The sequence below is a fragment of the Xenopus tropicalis genome, chromosome 3 (genome assembly GCF_000004195.4).
Source record: "Xenopus tropicalis strain Nigerian chromosome 3, UCB_Xtro_10.0, whole genome shotgun sequence".
NCBI classification, from domain to species: Eukaryota; Metazoa; Chordata; class Amphibia; order Anura; family Pipidae; genus Xenopus; species Xenopus tropicalis.
In genome coordinates, this window is record NC_030679.2 from 17,339,285 (window position 1) to 17,360,131 (window position 20,847).

At 41.9% G+C, this 20,847-nt stretch overlaps 1 protein-coding gene across 9 annotated transcripts in view; it reads right to left on the reverse strand.

The window, feature by feature from the left end:
* Positions 1-15,855, reverse strand: part of slc36a1 (solute carrier family 36 (proton/amino acid symporter), member 1) — a 135,269-nt gene extending 119,414 nt beyond the window's left edge. For 3 of the 9 annotated variants that reach the window (XR_004221919.1, XM_018092822.2, XM_031898706.1), the window contains exons 1-3: positions 15,361-15,508; positions 11,367-11,538; positions 11,162-11,252 (exon numbers count right to left, since the gene is read on the reverse strand). Coding sequence is in view for 7 of the 9 variants with exons in the window: in XM_018092822.2 (XP_017948311.1) it covers positions 11,162-11,252; positions 11,367-11,518 (243 nt within the window). In the remaining 2 variants the exon portion in view is untranslated. Of the gene's footprint in view, positions 1-11,161; positions 11,253-11,366; positions 11,542-15,360; positions 15,511-15,748 lie in introns of those variants that run through there. The other 6 variants (XR_004221920.1, XM_018092820.2, XM_018092821.1 and 3 more) reach the window with 6 other exon arrangements.
* Between the last annotated feature and the right edge of the window lie 4,992 nt (positions 15,856-20,847).

The window sequence follows — 20,847 nt, forward strand, 5'->3', positions numbered from 1 at the left end:
CGCTACTGGAAGCCAGTTTTGACCACTCCCCCCTTTTAAACCACACCCACTTCAAACCACACCCATTTTGGTCCTCACTGCAGGGATATCAACCATCATTCATATGTGAAAAAATTATTTTAGGTCATATTAAGACACACCCTAAAATCCATATGATGACTCCTCCCCTGTGGATAGCACAGCAACCCCCAGCATATAATTACACACCTTAGGGACCATTTAATGGCTATTTCCAACTGCTCACAAACTCCCAGAACAAACCCCTGCCAGGTTCACCTCCCACAGGCAGCATAGGGTAGAAAGAGTATATGGCACACACAGGCAGCACTCTGCCTGACCTACGCTACCTGTGTGTGCCATACTCTGCCTGCCCTATGATGCCTGTGTCTGCCATATGCTGCCTGTGTGTACCATACTCTGCCTGCCATATGCTGCCTGTGTGTGCCATACTGCCCTACCCTGCCTGTGTGTGCCATACTCTGCCTGCCATATGCTGCATGTGTGTGCCATACTCTGCCCTACCCTGCCTGTGTGTGCCATACTCTGCCTGCCATATGCTGCCTGTGTGTGCCATACTCTGCCCTACCCTGCCTGTGTGTGCCATACTCTGCCTGCCATATGCTGCCTGTGTGTGCCATACTCTGCCTGCCATATGCTGCCTGTGTGTGCCATACTGCCCTACCCTGCCTGTGTGTGCCATACTCTGCCTGCCATATGCTGCCTGTGTGTGCCATATACTCTCCCTGCCCTATGCTGTCTGTGTGTTCAATACCCTCACTGTCCTATGCTGCCTGTTTGTGCCATACCCTCCCTGCCCTATGCTGCCTATGTGCCATACTCTGCCTACCCTATGCTGCCTACACACAGGCAGCATAGGCCAGGCAGTACATACAATGTCTGAGGTGTGAACAGACGAACAATGTGGGTGATTACAGCCTGAGCAGGAGGTGAACAATGCATAGATTAAAAGTTGTGAACAACACAGGGGATTAGATGTTTAAACAATACAGAGGGATTACACCCTGAATCTGAGGTGAGAACCATGCAGTTAATCTCAGTACTGTTACCATTTAAAGCTTACACAAGGGTAACCCATCAAAGCAGCCAGACAGGTGGGGGTCCACACAGAGGGGGGGTCGCAGGCCGCCAGTTGGACAGCACTGCATTAGCATATTAAAAACAGAGGAGTCGGAGTCGTGGAGTCGGAAGTATCAGAAACTGAGGAGTTGGAGTCGGAGAATTTATCTACCGACTCCACAGCCCTGGATTCAACCCTGAATGTAGATTTTGCTCAGTGCCATCAAAATCTTTTAATCTGGCCAATTGACGAGTCGACCGATATCCGCAGCCTTTTGCGATATCGGTCACCTCGTCAAGCCACCATACACGCACCAAATATTCAACAAAATGAGGTTTCGTACGATATCGTCGGTGCGTGTATGGCCAGCTTTAGTTAGTAGCGCAGTCTAATCAGGTCCACCTGGTAGCATTTACTCTGTTATAACCAGTCCATTTATTCATAAGAAATGGCCATATAGTCTGTTATTGATTAGCTTGTATATATATATATATATATATATATAGTATACAGGGAGGAGCACACCCTATACAAGTCCAAATGCCCTTGGTGCAGGTCAAAAAACAAAAATATAGTAGAAAGAGTGCCGCACACACAGGGACTTGATACAAAAGAGAAAGTGGTTTTATTGAAAAAATTCCACCGTTTCGAGCACAATCTGTGCTCTTCCTCAGGGACAAACCAACAGACCATATCCCAGCACCCACAGTAAATACCCCCACCACACAAAATGGCGCCAAAAAACGGCCCTGGTTACCATGGCAACCAGTGTAAACAAGCCCCACACCCACCAGAGCAAGGTAAATTCAAATGTCAACACATACAGGCAAATAGAATGGGAGTGCAGTGCTAGAAAACAAGGTTAAGTTTAAAATCCTGTAGCTAGTAGGCAAATTGATACATGTTGCAAAAGACATACGTTGCAAAGAACAGTTACAAAAAATGTTACAAAAAACTATACAGAGAATGTTCACAGTCAGATAGCAAGCATTTCACTGGGCTAAGTGATGAATGCCTTAGTTGCTAGGAGCAAAAGGTTATAGCGGATGATTATTTGTAGGAGACAGGCATCAGGTATTAAACCCAGGACCAATGTCCGGACGCACCAGAGAAGCTAGGAATATAAAGGAACGCACACAGAGAGGAACCACCACCTGTCACCAGTACCCAGCGACCTCTGAACTACAGTGTGTAAATATGATCATCATGTGGAGCAGAACATATCACCCACAGATGCAATGCCCAGTCAAATGCTGCGGAAGCTGGTCGGGCGTGTTCAATTGGCGTGCCGAATTGTAGGGAGCGTAGGGCGCACTTTTGCCTAGTTACCATGTATACAACGCACCAGGAGTGCAAGTTAGATGTGCCCAATAGGCAACCAACACAAGTATCTAGATTCGGCTGGCAGACAGTGAGGAGTGCAAGGGTCCTGCATCGGTCCCTGGCGATCTGCGGGAAATGAAGTGAAGCCAATGGGCTACACGGAGTGGTGGAGAGCACGTTCGGGTGCAACTACAACTCTCACGTGTCCAGTACAAGTTAATGCAAACCGCCTTCAAAAAGGACCAGGACCTATAGGGCCAATTGGAAAGGCCCGCAAAAGCACTCTAGGGATATTCATAAGAGCAATAAGGACCCACAAAGTGAGCCCAAAGGAATTTCACATGCCGCTCAAGTATGCCGAACCAGATCTACTGTATGTAAAACGGTAACATCACCAGCCCCCGCTCCTACATAGAATTATAGCCCATATTCAGGTAGTGACAGTTGGCATGTCCCCTGGTTTACTCCATTAGAATATATATTACAAACACTGATATATATGGTTCAGCAGAAGTGGATAGTTCAATAGCCACCTGGTGCGAGCCTGTCATGTAATATGGTCCTAGATTAGGGGTTACAGGTAGACTTGTCAATACCCATTAATTGTGTGTCTCCAAAAAAATAGAATAAAGAAAAATCAAAATGAAAAATCAAAATGGAAAGTAAAAGTAAAAAAGACATGCAACTAAGTCTCATAAAATAAATCATGCAAGCACAACCCGTCCAATAAGGACCTTGAGGGGGGAACACTCAGGGTGTGTCAAGCACAGCAGCCATGTATAGAACGACTGGTAACATAAATTTGTTATATATAACAATAGGTTTTTTAGGGTTGAGCCAAACCTCACAAGGTGAGGTGACAGAAGAAATACAGAGACTTTGTGTACAGCATCCATGTAAGAATAAAAAGAATGCAAATCATACTAGCAGAGGGTATATATATTAAGTGCCCACCGTATAGGGCAATTAGAATCAAACAAAAGGGTCATGAAAAATATAAAGGTATTGTACCCTCAACAGAAGGTTACTATGTGGGTAATTAATGTGATAGAAATGGGTAAGTGTGGAGTGCACATAACCAGGTGAACAAGAAGGGCTAAAGGACCCAAGGTGAAATAAAAATAAAAAATGAAAATAATTAAAAATGGCAATAACCAAAACAGCGTGGAGACCATAAATCTGGACATACAACATTAATACTTGGAGGTTAGAAACCCCAATATTAGTAATTAAGGATTAGAAAATAAGGAGTCCCAACAGAGAAAATTTTTTGTCATTAAATGTTAGAGGCCACAATGTTGCAAGTTATTGAAAGACATTCAAGTAAATCCTGTTCCTTGTTTAGATAAAAATGGAGAGAGGAAGTAGTTCATTTAGACCACGCGGGGCAACAGTATCCAGTTTGAAGATCCATCTTGCCTCCACCTTGAGTAAGTCCAAGTCTCTATCCCCACCCCTTCTTGGGATGGGTACATGATCTATCAGCATATGCCGGAATTGTGGAAGCGAGTGTTTAGCCATCAAGAAATGTTTAGCTACTGGTTGGTCAGCCGAACATGAGGAGAGAGCTGAACGGATAGCACATCTGTGATTGTTCATTCTGTCTCTGTACGCGGTGGACGCCTTTCCCACATACGCCAAACCGCAGGGGCACCAAGCCATGTACACAACATATTCACTGGTGCAGGTCAGTCGATGTCGGATTTTAAACCGTTGGCCAGTATGTGGATGTCTAAAGACAGAGCCCTGTACCATACCATTGCATGTCTGACACCCAGTGCATTTAAAACATCCAGGTTTCTGTAGTTTGTTCAACCAGGTAGAGGGAGCTGGTGGAGGTTTTAAATCCTTAATCATAAGCATGTCCCCCAAATTCCTGGCTCTCCTGTAGCCCATAATAGGTTTTTTCATCCCCCCAAAAGGGAGTGAACTGTCAGAAGATAACATGTCCCATCTGTTGTACAAGGCCTTCTGAAGCCCCCTGCTTTCAACTGCAAATGTATTAGTAAAAATCAGGGGAGATTCCTTCGCAGAGGCATTAGTTCTGGGTTTTAATAGGTCCTCCTGTGTGAACTTTTTTGCCTTCTCCTTCTGTTCAAGTATAAGTTTTGGATCATAGCCACGCTGTAGAAATCTTTCTGCCATAGATTCCAATTGTAGTAATGCCACTGTTTGATCAGAGTTATTTCGAATGACCCTTAGAAATTGCGAATACACGACCCCCCTTGAGGTTGAACTAGGGTGATGTGAATGTGCGTATAGGATGGTGTTACGGTCCGTGGCCTTGCGAAAGAGTGTAGTGCCCAGTTTGTCCCCAACCTTAAAAATTTCTAAGTCAAGGAAGTGTAAACTGTCAGCACTCAATTCAACAGTGAATTTAACCGGACTAGGGAGAAGGTTGAGAGAATTGACAAAAGCGTGTACATCAGTCTCGGAGCCCTGCCAAATTAGGAAGCAATCGTCAATGTAGCGTCTGTAGAATAAGATAGAATGTTCTAAATAGGGATAGATGTATGTGCGCTCATCCTGGTGCATGAATAGATTAGCAAAGGAAGGAGCAACATTAGAACCCATGGCGGTGCCAGAGATCTGTAAGTGAAACTTGTTTTCAAACAGAAAATAGTTATGGGTTAAAACAAAGTCAAGGAGAGCACATAGGTATTCAATAGGAGGTTCAGCCTGGTGAGAATCACATAGTGCTGAACGAATTGCATCAATACCTGCTTCATGGGGGATGATGGTATAGAGGCTGGACACATCCATGGACACTAGTAAACAGCCATCAGGGATAGACAAATCCCGTAGCATTGAGATGAGATGGGTACTGTCCTGTACAAACGAGTCCATCTTTCTCACCAGGGGTTGTAAGAAAAAATCAAGGAAAACGGCTACAGGTTGGCAAAGGGAATCCATGGCTGAAATAATAGGTCTGCCAGGTGGATTATTAAGAGATTTGTGTATTTTGGGGATAGTGTAAATGAAAGGAATTCTCGGATTAGGATTATGCAAAAATTCATATGTGGACACATCAAGCCAACCGCTGTCTAAACCCATGCGAAGTAAAGCATCAAGTTTAGATTTAAATTCTGATGTGGGGTCTTTGGGTAAACTGCAATATGTGGATGTGTCAGACAATTGCCCCAATAGTTCAGTACGGTAGTACTGTCGGTCTAAAAGGACGATAGCACCGCCTTTATCAGCCTGCCTGATAATCAGGTCAGTATCAGATTTCAAAGCATTTAGAGCCTCCCATTCAGCTTTAGACAAATTACTGTAAGAAGATTGGTTTTTACCTGAATGTCTGGCTAGTGATTTACAGTCATTCATCAGTAAGCGGGAAAAAGTGGTAATTGAGGCTGGGGTGTTGGGCGGAATGTAGTTGCTCTTAGGTTTGAAGGTACTGGGGGGCTTATCTTTAGAGTGCTTGAAGTGATCCTTAAGTTTCAAGATGCGTGTAAACCTAAACACATCTTGTATGTTATCAAACGGATCAGCATGGTGAGTGGGAACAAAGGACATACCCTTAGATAATACAGTCATCTCTAGGTTGGTAAGAGTGTAAGAGTGCACTCCACACTTACCCATTTCTATCACATTAATTACCCACATAGTAACCTTCTGTTGAGGGTACAATACCTTTATATTTTTCATGACCCTTTTGTTTGATTCTAATTGCCCTATACGGTGGGCACTTAATATATATACCCTCTGCTAGTATGATTTGCATTCTTTTTATTCTTACATGGATGCTGTACACAAAGTCTCTGTATTTCTTCTGTCACCTCACCTTGTGAGGTTTGGCTCAACCCTAAAAAACCTATTGTTATATATAACAAATTTATGTTACCAGTCGTTCTATACATGGCTGCTGTGCTTGACACACCCTGAGTGTTCCCCCCTCAAGGTCCTTATTGGACGGGTTGTGCTTGCATGATTTATTTTATGAGACTTAGTTGCATGTCTTTTTTACTTTTACTTTCCATTTTGATTTTTCATTTTGATTTTTCTTTATTCTATTTTTTTGGAGACACACAATTAATGGGTATTGACAAGTCTACCTGTAACCCCTAATCTAGGACCATATTACATGACAGGCTCGCACCAGGTGGCTATTGAACTATCCACTTCTGCTGAACCATATATATCAGTGTTTGTAATATATATTCTAATGGAGTAAACCAGGGGACATGCCAACTGTCACTACCTGAATATGGGCTATAATTCTATGTAGGAGCGGGGGCTGGTGATGTTACCGTTTTACATACAGTAGATCTGGTTCGGCATACTTGAGCGGCATGTGAAATTCCTTTGGGCTCACTTTGTGGGTCCTTATTGCTCTTATGAATATCCCTAGAGTGCTTTTGCGGGCCTTTCCAATTGGCCCTATAGGTCCTGGTCCTTTTTGAAGGCGGTTTGCATTAACTTGTACTGGACACGTGAGAGTTGTAGTTGCACCCGAACGTGCTCTCCACCACTCCGTGTAGCCCATTGGCTTCACTTCATTTCCCGCAGATTGCCAGGGACCGATGCAGGACCCTTGCACTCCTCACTGTCTGCCAGCCGAATCTAGATACTTGTGTTGGTTGCCTATTGGGCACATCTAACTTGCACTCCTGGTGCGTTGTATACATGGTAACTAGGCAAAAGTGCGCCCTACGCTCCCTACAATTCGGCACGCCAATTGAACACGCCCGACCAGCTTCCGCAGCATTTGACTGGGCATTGCCTCTGTGGGTGATATGTTCTGCTCCACATGATGATCATATTTACACACTGTAGTTCAGAGGTCGCTGGGTACTGGTGACAGGTGGTGGTTCCTCTCTGTGTGCGTTCCTTTATATTCCTAGCTTCTCTGGTGCGTCCGGACATGGGTCCTGGGTTTAATACCTGATGCCTGTCTCCTACAAAAAATCATCCGCTATAACCTTTTGCTTGAAATGCTTGCTATCTGACTGTGAACATTCTCTGTATAGTTTTTTGTAACATTTTTTGTAACTGTTCTTTGCAACGTATGTCTTTTGCAACATGTATCAATTTGCCTACTAGCTACAGGATTTTAAACTTAACCTTGTTTTCTAGCACTGCACTCCCATTCTATTTGCCTGTATGTGTTGACATTTGAATTTACCTTGCTCTGGTGGGTGTGGGGCTCGTTTACACTGGTTGCCATGGTAACCAGGGCCGTTTTTTGCCGCCATTTTGTGTGGTGGGGGTATTTACTGTGGGTGCTGGGATATGGTCTGTTGGTTTGTCCCTGAGGAAGAGCACAGATTGTGCTCGAAACGTTGGAATTTTTTCAATAAAACCACTTTTTCTTTTCTATCAAGTCCCTGTGTGTGCGGCACTCTTTCTACTATATATATATATATATATATATATATATATATATATATATATATATATATAAAGAGTGACTACAATACAGTATCTAGTAGAATTAAGTCTAAAACAACTGGACTTTTCTGAGTTTTTCTTGAAAATGTTTCTCCACTCATCCCAGTGGCTTCTTCAGTTTAAATGACTGGTAGGGAATTCCCCGGTATTTAAACTCTTGATGGTAGTACAGTCACAGACATCCAATCACAATGGTTCCATTGAACTTATTTAGTTAGGTGTTAGCTGAAACTGACCTGGATGAATGAGAATCTTCATAGACAGAGTGACTACAATGTTATTGCACAGTAGCGCAAGTTACTGTTCCTACAACATTTATTTATGAGTTATACAAAAGGCAAATTGCGGATGCACTAAAGTTGTATAACTACTTCCACATCACCTGCCAGCTCCCTTGGCATGTATGTTTCAATTTGCTGGGCCTTTGTACTAAATAACTTGATTGCTGCTGCTCAAAAAAGCAAGTGATATGAGGCTTCTTTTATGTTTTTCTCATTAAATAACCAAGAAATAAAGTTCCAGGTTTTCTATCAGAAAGGAAAGATGGGCAGGTGGGGGGTTGAACTTTAGAGGTCAGTCAAGAAGTTCCCCTTTAATCATATTTAATAAAGGTGGATGGATTTATTCTTGACCCAAATGTGCCTTTTTGAAAACAAGTTCTTTATTTTTAAAGCATCTGCTGATAATGATTTTATAATTCTCACCCAATTTTATATTTATTATTTATGATTTATTATTATTATTATAATCCCAATGTCAAACCAGCAGGTATAGTGAAAATCAACATTTTCTCGAGAACACTGTTTAAGTCATAGTAACATAGTAAGTTGGGTTGAAAAAAGACATATGTCCATCAAGTTCAACCATAATGCCTATATATAACCTGCCTAACTACTAGTTGATCCAGAGGAAGGCAAAAAAAAACCCATCTGAAGCCTCTCTAATTTGCCGCAGAGGGGAAAAAATTCCTTCCTGACTCCAAGATGGCAATCGGACCAGTCCCTGGATCAACTAGTACTAAGAGCTATCTCCCATAACCCTGTATTCCCTCACTTGTACTGAGAGCTATCTCCCCTACCCCTGTATTCCCTCAGTTGTACTGAGAGCTATCTCCCATAACCCTGTATTCCCTCACTTGTACTGAGAGCTATCTCCCATACCCCTGTATTCCCTCACTTGCTAAGAATCCATCCAGCCCCTTCTTAAAGTTACATAATGTATCAGCCAGCACGACTGATTCGGGGAGGGAATTCCACAACTTCACAGCTCTCACAGTAAAAAAACCTTTCCGAATATTTAAATGGAACCTCCCTTCTTCTAAACGAAGTGGGTGCCCTCGTGTCCATTGGAAGGACCTACTGGTAAATAAAACATTAGGGAGGTTATTATATGATCCCTTTATATATTTATACATAGTTATCATGTCACCTCTTAAGCGCCTCTTCTCCAGTGTAAACAGACCCAACTTGGCCAGTCTTTCTTCATAACTGAGACTTTCCATACCCTTTACCAGCTTAGTTGCCCTTCTCTGGACCCTCTCTAACTCAATAATGTCCCGTTTGAGCACTGGAGACCAAAACTGAACAGCATATTCTAGATGGGGCCTTACCAGCGCTCTGTAAAGGGGAAGAATAACCCCCTCCTCCCGTGAATCTATACCCCTTTTAATACAGCTCAAAACCTTGTTTGCCCTTGCAGCTGCTGCCTGGCATTGCTTGCTACAGCCAAGTTTATTATCTACAAGGACTCCAAGGTCCTTCTCCATTATGGATTTGCCTAGTGCAGTCCCATTAAGGTTATACGGGGCTTGCATATTTTTACATCCCAGGTGCATGACCTTACATTTATCCACATTAAATCTCATCTGCCACTTAGCTGCCCAGATTGCCAGTTGGTCAAGATCCTGCTGCAGGGATGTCACATCCTGGATAGAATTGACTGGTCTGCAGAGTTTTGTGTCATCTGCAAACACTGATACATTACTCATAATACCCTCCCCTAAGTCATTTATGAACAAATTAAACAAAAGTGGACCCAGTACAGAACCCTGAGGGACCCCACTGAGGACCTTATTCCAAGTAGAGAATGTACCATTAACAACCACCCTCTGTACCCGATCCTGTAGCCAGTTTTCTATCCATGTGCAAATGACTTCACTAAGACCAATAGACCTTAGCTTAGAAAGCAGTCGTTTGTGGGGAACGGTATCAAATGCTTTGGCAAAATCCAAATAGATTATATCTACTGCATCCCCACTGTCCAGCTTCTTACTTACCTCATCATAAAAAGCAATTTAATTGGTCTGACATGACCTGTCCTTCATAAAGCCATGCTGATTACTGCTCATAATGGCATTCTCCACTACATAATTTTGAATGTGATCCCTTAACAAGCCTTCAAATATCTTGCCCACCACGGATGTCAAACTTACAGGCCTATAATTGCCAGGCTGAGATCTTACTCCCTTTTTAAATATGGGAATGACATTCGCCTTCTTCCAATCCCTAGGTACCATACCTGATGAAAGAGAGTCTGAGAATATCAGAAACAAGGGCCACTGCAATTCTGCCCCTAGCTCTCTCAGTACCCGAGGGTGTATTCCATCTGGCCCAGGTGCCTTGTTTACATTTATCGTGTGTAACCCTTTAAGCACCATATCCTGTGTCAGCCACTGTGTAGTTGGAGCTGAGGCAACAGTGAAGCTATTGGGTGGGACTTGGCCCACTGGCTCCTCTACTGTATACACAGAAGAAAAGAACTGGTTAAGCACATCTGCCTTTTCTGTATCCGCTGTAACCATATTGTTATTATAACTCAATGGGGCCACACCCTCAACCTGCATCTTTTTACTATTAATATATTTAAAAAACTTTTTGGGGTTAGTCTTGGCCTCGGCCGCGATGCGCTCCTCATTTTCTATCTTTGCCTTCCGGATTGCTGTTTTACAACACTTGTTATAGTGTTTATATTCATTGAACGCAGCTACTGTCCCCTCTGACTTATATTTCTTAAAAGCTTTCCTTTTTTTCCCTATTAACTTCTTTACCTCAGAGTTAAGCCACATGGGGTGATTCTTAACACTTCTACTTTTTCTTATTAATGGAATGAATTGAGAACAGTAATGATTTAATATCATTTTAAATGACAACCATTTCTGCTCTGTGTTTTTATCAGAAGTCCCTACTGAGCATCCCTGCATTATAAAGCTGGGCATACATGCACCGATAGTATCATATGAAACCTTGTTTCATACAATATTCAGTGACGAGACGACCAATGGTTGCAGAAAAGATCATAATTGGTACATGTATGGCCACTTTTAGTCTATCCAGCTATCAGCACATACATGAAGCGTTACATTCATACCACAATCCCAGCATTCTTCACTGCCAGAGGAAGACTCAGCAGCCCTGTTCCAATGTTTCCTTTCAACAAATGGATTAATGTCTGATACCACCTGCAACATAGAAAATACAAGCATGATAAGACCTTGGGTTCCAAAGCAAATTATATGCATATTTAAATAGAGCAGCACAGCCATCTACAAACTAAAGTAATGTATCTCACTTACGTGGTGCTACTGCTATCTTCACCCAGCCTCTGATACCGCCTTGGACCTGAAACATAGTTGCTGATGGTTCCTGGAGGGCTTTCCTCGCTGGGACTGGCCTCTGTGGAGCTGTAGTCATTGTACCGATCAGATGTCAGCCTGGATGTATCCATAGTTTTTGGGGAAATCAGTCCTACTGGGTAGAAGGTATACAGTGATAGTTTGGCAAGCACTGGTATCTACCATATTAAAAACTTACGAGAACACATCTACAGTATATCATAACAGTTCAAGCTAATAGCTTATATTCAATATAATATTCCTGTAGGCATCATTAATGATATTACCCATAAATTGATAAGCAAAGAACCCATGAAACGTTGCACTTCCGCAATAAAATTTGCCCTTGGGACTCCTGCACTGAGCACCAAGCTATCTGGAGAATCACGGTGTGTGAGGTCAAGAGCAGGCAAGAAAGCTACCTTGGGATGAAGGTTAACAGCTGGAAAGAAGGAGCTGCTGCATCTGTTAAGTCTCTTGCATACTTTAAGGCAGGGCTGCTCAAGTGAAGCTTGATGGTTGGATGTGGCCCACTAAAGGGTTTTTATGGCTTTAAGGTTATTCTAGGACGCCACACACTTAATTTTAATATAGCCATCAAATATACGGAATCCTCATTACTGGCATCTCCCATTGTTTATAATAATAATAATAATAATAATAGAGACATATAGTTCAGCCTGCAGCTGTTCTAACCAACTAGTTAAGAATATCAGCTATTTGAACTATAAGAATATCAGCTATTTGAACTATAAGTTCCTGTTGTGCCTACATTTATACTAAACTGCATGTATAGTAAAAAGTTTTGTTCTCAACAATTTTAAGTGCAGGATTACACAAACCAATAGGGAATGGGAAGTAGGTTGCTTGTACCATCACGATGTGTGTCTAGAGCTTAATCAGCAAGTATTATTATTATTATTATTATTATTATAACAGTGCCTAGGAACATTCTGCATATCCTTGTACATTTCTGTCACTGACAGCTGCCTACATAGCAAGAAAAATTCCAGGTGCAATAAAGGGTAAGTAAGTCCACAGACAACATTGGTTTATAGTATTATGAGCAATGCTTAGTGCTCTTGGGCTGAATCCAATGGAGCCAATGCAGCATAAATAATACACCTAAAACCTTCAGGTCTGTTGTCCTCCACCCTCAGATACACATAAGGCTGGGGTAATAACACAAAATCTCTTAGCTTGTGTGCATTTTTACATAAGTGGAGAACAGTGCAACGATGGACATCTTGTTCAATCCGTGTGTATAATGGGTGCTTGCCCTCCTGAAACATTCAGGTTACTATGCTAGGTAAAGCACATTGCATTTAATGTTCTTTTATAAGTCTGCAAACACTTTGCAGCTTTGGGTTAAAGTCCACAGGCAGAGAGGACGATGATGATGGAAGGAGTCATATTACACAAGTGAAAAGTCAAAATATATTACAAGGAAACTATTAGACTTTGTCCCAACATGATCCAGACGGACCTATAACAAACCACTTTATACCTCTAAAAACAACAGAATAAGTCAGAGCCGGAACTAGGGGTAGGCAGGAGAGGCATGTGCCTAGGGTGCAACTTAGGGATGGGGGCTAGGATCTTAAAGGACAATGAAAGGTTAATATAAATTAAAAGTAAGTCTAAAGGCATTCTTTTTAAGTACTTACTGCATATCTAAATTCCCAGATCCCTGCTTGCGTCTCTGAGATATGGTGCTGGCAGCCTACAGCAGTGTGAAGACTACAGTGACATCACTGAAATCTTTCTTCCCTTCCTGTAGGCTGCCAGCGGCAGCCTTCCTATTCTCTGAGCATGTGTGTAACTTGATCCTGTCTCCTGTTCTGAGCTACACATGCCCACCAGCCAATCAGAAGCGGATCTGGCAGAGGGGAGGGGGGGGAGGGAGGGAATGAAACACATGTGCAGTATGAAGCAAGGAGGGAAAGGAAGGGAGAATACCTTTTTAGAGATGGCTGCCTGTTCTAGAAAATGTGAAGTAAGTGTGACTGAGTAAATATTTGATTAGGTGAGCCAAAAGTGTGGTGTTTTTACTAAACAATAGGAGGACTATTAGGCAGTATGCTTTTTAAATTTTGACTTGCATTCTCCTTTAAGCACATCCATGGTGCATGAGTGGGTGAGTTCCTAGTAGTCCAGAAGAGCATAGCAAAATGTCTCAAATCACCCTCCAGAAAGCACTTGTTCAAGTGGTGCAACACCTTAGGCTTTGTTGCTCCTAGCACAACCGTCCTCTGCTGATGGTCTCAAACTCTGGCCTCTTCAACACATGCCTAGCTCACCCTCCAATAATGTCAGAGATGGGCGGGCCAGGAGAGGACTTATAAATCATGGCCTTACAGGCCATGGTAAAAGAGGGTGCAGGTCATAAATTTGTTAGCCAGCGCATCACTAATCCAAAACACTGACAAAACCACTCTTACTAACCCTACCCTTTATGTCATTCTAAGGGTAATGGCACATTTTGGGTGCTTTGATCTCAATGTTCTTAAGCAGCTCGAAACATTGCCCTCTTTTAAAAGACAAATTAGGACAAGATCACTTTTACAATACAAATACAACACATACTAACCATTCAAAGATACTTCATCTGTCCATTGGCCATCAGTTTCATAGGCTGCCATGAACTAGCCTATTCCTTTCACTCCTTGCTTCTCCTACATTGTACTAATCATCTGTCACTTCAAATAAACCTTACCTACCCCTATACTTATTTACATACCTACTACAGCCCCCAATTAAAGTCTGGCCCACAGGGCATGCACCATTGATCAAAATAGGTAGATGAAAAGTGTCGGTCACAGTTTTATTAGATAAAGGAACTTTATTTATTGTAAGCACTATACATGATACATTACCCCTTCAAAACTAGAAACATATTCCTGTTAAAAGTTTCATAATCTGATACATGCTGCAGAGTAATGAATGTAAACAATGGCGTGCATACAGCCACTGGCCCCCTCCACCACAACTACTCCACCACCAGTTCTAGATACAATTGTGGTGATATGGTGAGCTAGTGGAGGGGGCACTGTGTGCAAATATTAGTCTGCATTAAGTCTGCTCCCAACTAGTTATGACACTGAATGCAAATATACAGAGTACAGCTATAGGTTTATATTTGATTCAAGCTTAGTACAGGTGCAGCCTCTGAAGAAGTTCATGCAGACATGAATGCAGTGGCATGTACCACAGGCCCACTTTTTTAATAAATGTGTGAGCACCTACCAGGGTAGGAAGTGAAAGCTTATAGTCACTGAAGTGTAGCCACTTGTTTGAGGTCCAGTTGAAAACTGCCTGTCCGAATTTCCAAATCAGGAAAGGACTCTGAAGTACATGATGTGGCAATCAGCCAATCACGGATCACCGTATCATATCTCTGCAGAGTCACTGTCTGCCCCCTGGCGTAATGACCCACCCTAATTATGTCCCTGCCCAGACTTCGCCTAAGGTGACAACCTAAATTCTCTGTGCTGTGCCTAACACACTGGCACCCTCCAGTGATTTACTTTTTTTTTTCCTTTAACACTTAAATAGATTTATATTATTTCCTGTTATTTAAATAGCACCAACACATATTATTCATGGTTCACATCAGTCCCTGCCCCAGAGGAGCTTACAATCTGAGTTCCCTATGGCATTCACACACACAGTGCTCAGTTTAGTCAGAAGCCAATTAACCAGCCTGTATGATACTAACCCTTTCCCATAACTGATAATAACATTTCACTTTCATGAGTAAAGGACAGTTGGCTAAGTGTCCTGGGCAGAATTGCAGGATATTTTGCAAAAACAGAAAGAAGCAGGTTCCATATGGCAGCAGCAGGCTACACCCCGCCCCCCTCCTAGACACACATAGAGGTTAAACAGGACACATATTCACAACCTCAGACTTCACCCTTATCTTTATTTAATAGAACTGTTAGCAATGACTTACCGTGAGAACCCAGCTACCTCCTTCTCAGCCCCGGCTCCTTCTCTCCATTTTTTCTAGTAAGCAGTCATGTGAGCCACCCACATCACATGTCACGTGAGTCACTGCGGCTTACAGTCTCCATGGGAACTGAAACTCAATTACCACCACACTTTTTTTTTTTTTTTTTTTTTTAAGGAAATACTTAACTTTATTCCTCCACTGCTAACAAAGCTTACTTTGATCATGGAAAGGGACTCGGTAATCAAAGGCTATTTAGATGAAAGCAACGTGCTGCCTGCTATTATTTATAATGGTTGTTTTTCAGTCCTGGTTCTGGAAATCATACAATGTGATTCTAAACTCTTAGTATTATATGCCCCCTATAGTTCCCCAGAAAATAGTATTTTACCTCTTAAAATGTAATTACATCAGTGCTGCAGAGAAATCCTCTCTGCTCGGTGTTTTTGCTGTAAGGAGGGCTGTGTAAGCCCTTTTATTTCTCCACAGGAAGTAGTCATAACTGTGAGTGACAAGCAGAACCCTGCAATAGCAGCCCAGGTCCCACCCAAACTGTGAGACAGGCTCTGTGCTCTTGCTGTTTAGTGGAGCTGCTGAACACCTTTTTTATTGAACACAAATTTTAATGCACTATAAGAAAAACAGACCCACAAATAAAACATAATAGGGGGGTACATTTTCCTTTTTTGACATTGCAGCATGATATATGCTGATCTGGTTAAATCGCTTTTTAATACAAGGAGCAAACATTTATGTGGTTTTCTCAAATGGAATTAAAATAAAGTACACATTTGTCCAGTATATGGGTTATATGAGAGATCATATATTTGATGATACTTTTCTAAGGCATCCCTAGTGAAAAATTACAATGAATTCGGAGCTCAAACTAGGATGGGTACCCTTGTTGCAGCAGCCACAGGTAGCCATGCTCCCCACATACTTTGATTCTGTTGCGGCACCCAAAATCGTCTATATACGGGGCTTCATATATTAGGAAGAATTGTTTCTTTTTTTTCGAGTACAACATACAGTGAAAAAATCTACCCTTAGGGTCAGAGTGTACCAAGATGTTACATAGTTACATAGGGTTGAAAAAAGACCAGAGTCCATCAAGTTCAACCCATCCAAGTAAACCCAGCATACACAACCCACACCTACCAATCTATACACTCACATACATAAACTATATATACAACCACTAATACTAACTGTAGATATTAGTATCACAACAGCCTTGGATATTCTGATTGTTCAAGAACTCATCCAGGCCCCTCTTAAAGGCATTAACAGAATCTGCCATTACCACATCTCTAGGAAGGGCATTCCACAACCTCACTGCCCTCACCGTGAAAAACCACCTACGCTGCTTCAAATGGAAGCTCCGTTCCTCTAATCTAAAGGGGTGACCTCTGGTGCGTTGATTGTTTTTATGGGAAAAAAGAACATCCCCCATCTGCCTATAATCCCCTCTAATGTACTTGTACAAAGTAATCATGTCCCCTCGCAAGCGCCTCTTTTCCAGAGAAAACAAACCCAACCTCGACAGCCTAACCTCATAGTTAGAATCTTCCATCTCCTTAACCAGTTTAGTTGCACGTCTCTGCACTCTCTCCAGCTCATTAATATCCTTCTTAAGGACTGGAGCCCAAAACTGCACTGCATACTCAAGGTGAGGCCTTACCAGGGACCTACAAAGGGGCAAAATTATGTTCTCATTCCTTGAGTCAATGCCCTTTTTTATACAAGACAGCACTTTATTTGCTTTAGTAGCCACAGAATGACACTGCCTGGAATTAGACAACTTGTTATCTACAAAAACCTCTAGATCCTTCTCCATTAAGGATACCCCCAACAAACTACCACTCAGTAGATAGTTTGTGTTTATATTATTTCTACCAAAATGCATAACTTTGCACTTATCAACATTGAACCTCATTTTCCAGTTTGCTGCCCAGTTTTCCAATTTTGTCAAATCGCTCTGCAAAGCGGCAGCATCCTGCATGGAACTTATAGTTTTGCACAATTTAGTGTCATCAGCAAAAATAGAAACAGTACTGTCTATGCCCACCTCCAGGTCATTAATAAACAAGTTAAAAAGCAAAGGATCAAGGACTGACCCCTGCAGTACTCCACTAACTACACTGGTCCAATTAGAAAATGTTCCATTTACCACCACTCTTGGTAATCTATCCTTCAGCCAGTTCTCTATCCAATTACAGATATTATGTTCTAGGCCAATATTCCTCAATTTGATCATTAACCTTCTGTGAGGTACTGTATCAAACGCTTTAGCAAAGTCCAAGTAGATGACATCAACTGCCATTCCAGCATCGAGGTTCCTGCTCACCTCCTCATAAAAGGCAACTAAATTAGTCTGGCAAGATCTGTTACGTATAAAACCATGCTGGCACAAACCTATAGTATTGTGAACTGCAATGTATTCAAGTACCCTATCCCTTATTACCCCTTCCAAAAGTTTTCCTACTACTGATGTTAGACTAACAGGCCTATAGTTTTCAGGCTGAGAACGGGATCCCTTTTTAAATAACGGCACCACATTAGCAATTCTCCAGTCTCTCGGCACCATGCCAGACCTCAACGAATCCTGAAAAATTAAGTGAAGAGGCTTGGCAATCACAGAGCTTAGCTCATTTAATACCCTGGGATGAATCCCATCTGGTCCTGGACCTTTGTTTCCCTTTACATGTTCAAGTCTCTTTTGAATTTCCTCCCGAGTGACCCATGCATCAGTAGCTAAATTACTAGAACTGGGCATATTAAAAGGGAAGCCTTCATTAGCTGGCTCCTCAGATGTATAGACAGATGAAAAATAAGAGTTCAAAATTTCTGCTTTTTCCCCGTTCTCATCAATCAACTTACCCCCCCGTGATAATAAGGTTCCCACCTCTTCTTGCTTAATTTTTTTACTATTCACATAATTAAAAAATTATTTTGGATTCTTTTTACTCCTAGCTGCAATATCCCTTTCCATCTCTATTTTAGCTTGCCTGATAGCTTTTTTGCATGCTTTATTTGCTTCCTTGTACCTGATGAAAGTTTCCACTGTCCCAGCTAACTTGAATGCTTTAAAAGCACGTTTCAGCCATAAAGGTTTTGCTTTGCGATGCCTCTCCTTGCTTACAAGGGGAATATACTGTTGTGTATACCTGCAAAGCAATGTTTTAAAGATGTTCCATTTTCCTTCTGTGTCTAACCCTGTGAAAAGCATTTCCCAGTTGACACATTGCAGAGATGCCCTTATACTGGCAAAGTCTGCACGTCTAAAATTGAGAGTTTTAGTTACTCCCTTATAGAGCTGTCTCTGCAGCATTATCTCAAAGGAGACCATGTTGTGATCACTGTTCCCCAAATGCTCACCCACACAAATGTTAGAGATGAGTTCAGTATTATTAGATATTACCAGGTCCAAAATAGAGTCATTCCTAGTAGGTTCTTGAACTGCCTGAAATAAAAAGTTGTCATTTAGCATATTTACAAACCTACTAGCTTTTTCTGACTTAGCCACCCCATTACTCCAGTCAATGTCCGGATAATTAAAGTCCCCTATAATAACAACTTGACCCAGTTTTGAAGCCTCCTCCATTTGCAACAATAGCTGGGTCTCATCCCCCTCATCTATACGGGGTGTTTATAGCATACACCAATGATCATTTTCTTTGTGACCTTCAGCCCTACTGAAATTTCTACCCAAAAAGATTCGACGTTTTCATTGGTAATGGCTTTAAATTTGACTTTACATAAAGACAAACCCCTCCACCCTTTTTAATCTCTCTGTCCCTCCTAAAAAGTGTATAACCATTTAAATTCACGGCCCAGTCGCATTTTTCATCCCACCTGGTCTCAGTAATACCAATTAAATCATAATTTTCAATACATGCAATAGCTTGCAGCTCCCCTAATTTACCCGACAAGCTTCGTGCATTAGCCAGCATGCAGCGGAGATTATTACGTCTCCCTCTGATGTTTACATTAGCTAACGGAGAGTTAGAGCTAAGGCAAATATTAGACTGTTTTCCTTGTAACGGAAGCTCCTTATCTGATACACTATATGTCCCCCTCACTCCTCCCCCACAACCCTTTGCTAGTCCCCCTGCCCCTTCTACACTAGCTTTCCTATAGAACTCTAGCTCACCCCCCCCCTTGTCTAGTTTAAACACTCCTCCAGCCTCTTAACCATTCTCTCCCCTAGCACAGCGGACCCCCTTCCATTGAGTACCAAGATGTTTAACATGGTCTAGCACTAATTTCTGCTTATCTCAGTCATTTCAACCACATACATTCCAGGGAAGTAAAGAGAATTTTACATTGGTAGGCATTATAAGACCAGTGAAAAATGAGACTATAAGGATGAACCATGTGGGCCGCCAGGGCCGGGCAGATACACTGACATGTAATAATAAAACACTACCTGTAAAACTTAAGAACACAACAACTGAACAATGGCCATTCCCTGCACAGATGTGTAAAAAATGCCACCCTTTCTGCCTGACCCCAACTGAGGCAGAATTTGTCCCCCCAAACAATAACAAACAACAAATAAACAAAACACATCTTACTACTTATTTAACCATTCTGTGCTATAGCAAACAGTTTAGAGAATGCAGTAAACAGTCAAAACTTTTTTGACGGCCTTGGTCCTGCCGGTCATGGAACCATATGATTAGTCTGAGCAGAGGAGATGGGTGGCAATTTTAACTGCCAAAAGAAAAACTGGGTGCTGTCCAGGCAGCAAAAGCAACCAGGTAAGAGTGAGTAAACAGTACTATTTGAAGTTGAAGTTGAAGTAAATGATTATGCTCACGTGTAAAATTTGCCTGAGGGGTTGTAAAGGAGTTGTAGAGTTTGCATTTGCTCCGTTGGTAGCTGGTGTTTACAGAGTTTATAATGTCATATTATCCAGCCATGTGAAGGCCTTTTGCAGTGAGTAGAAAAAATGTGTTGTACCATTCGACTGGATTCTGAGCTTGCCTAGGTATAACATAGTGTATTCAATTTTCTTGACTCTCTCAGCTGACATTTCTTGAAGTCTTTTAACTGCACGCTTTGGTAATGGATTTCATGGGAGAAGTCTAGGTAGAATGAAATTTTGGAATTCTCAAAAGTTAGTTATGCCTTGTTCCTGCCCATCCTGAGTAGCGCATCCCTGTATTAAGCATTTAGTAGCCTGGCAATTAATGCCCTTGGAGGTGCACCTGGAATTGGAGGGACACAATTTTCACACTTTACTGCTGTGCTGCAAGTTGCTGTGATATCACTCCCCTTCCTTTCCCCCACAACATCTGATCAGCAGTGCAATGGGAAGGTAGCAAGATAGCAGCTACAAAAAGCAGCTAAAAAATCCAAACTGGACACACCAATATTACAAGAATAATTTTTTTTTTTCTTAAAGAAGATTGTTTTACAGCAAAGTTTTGTAAAATAAACCGGTGATTGATAACCAATTTTGTATCCTGAGTCTCTTTATTAATA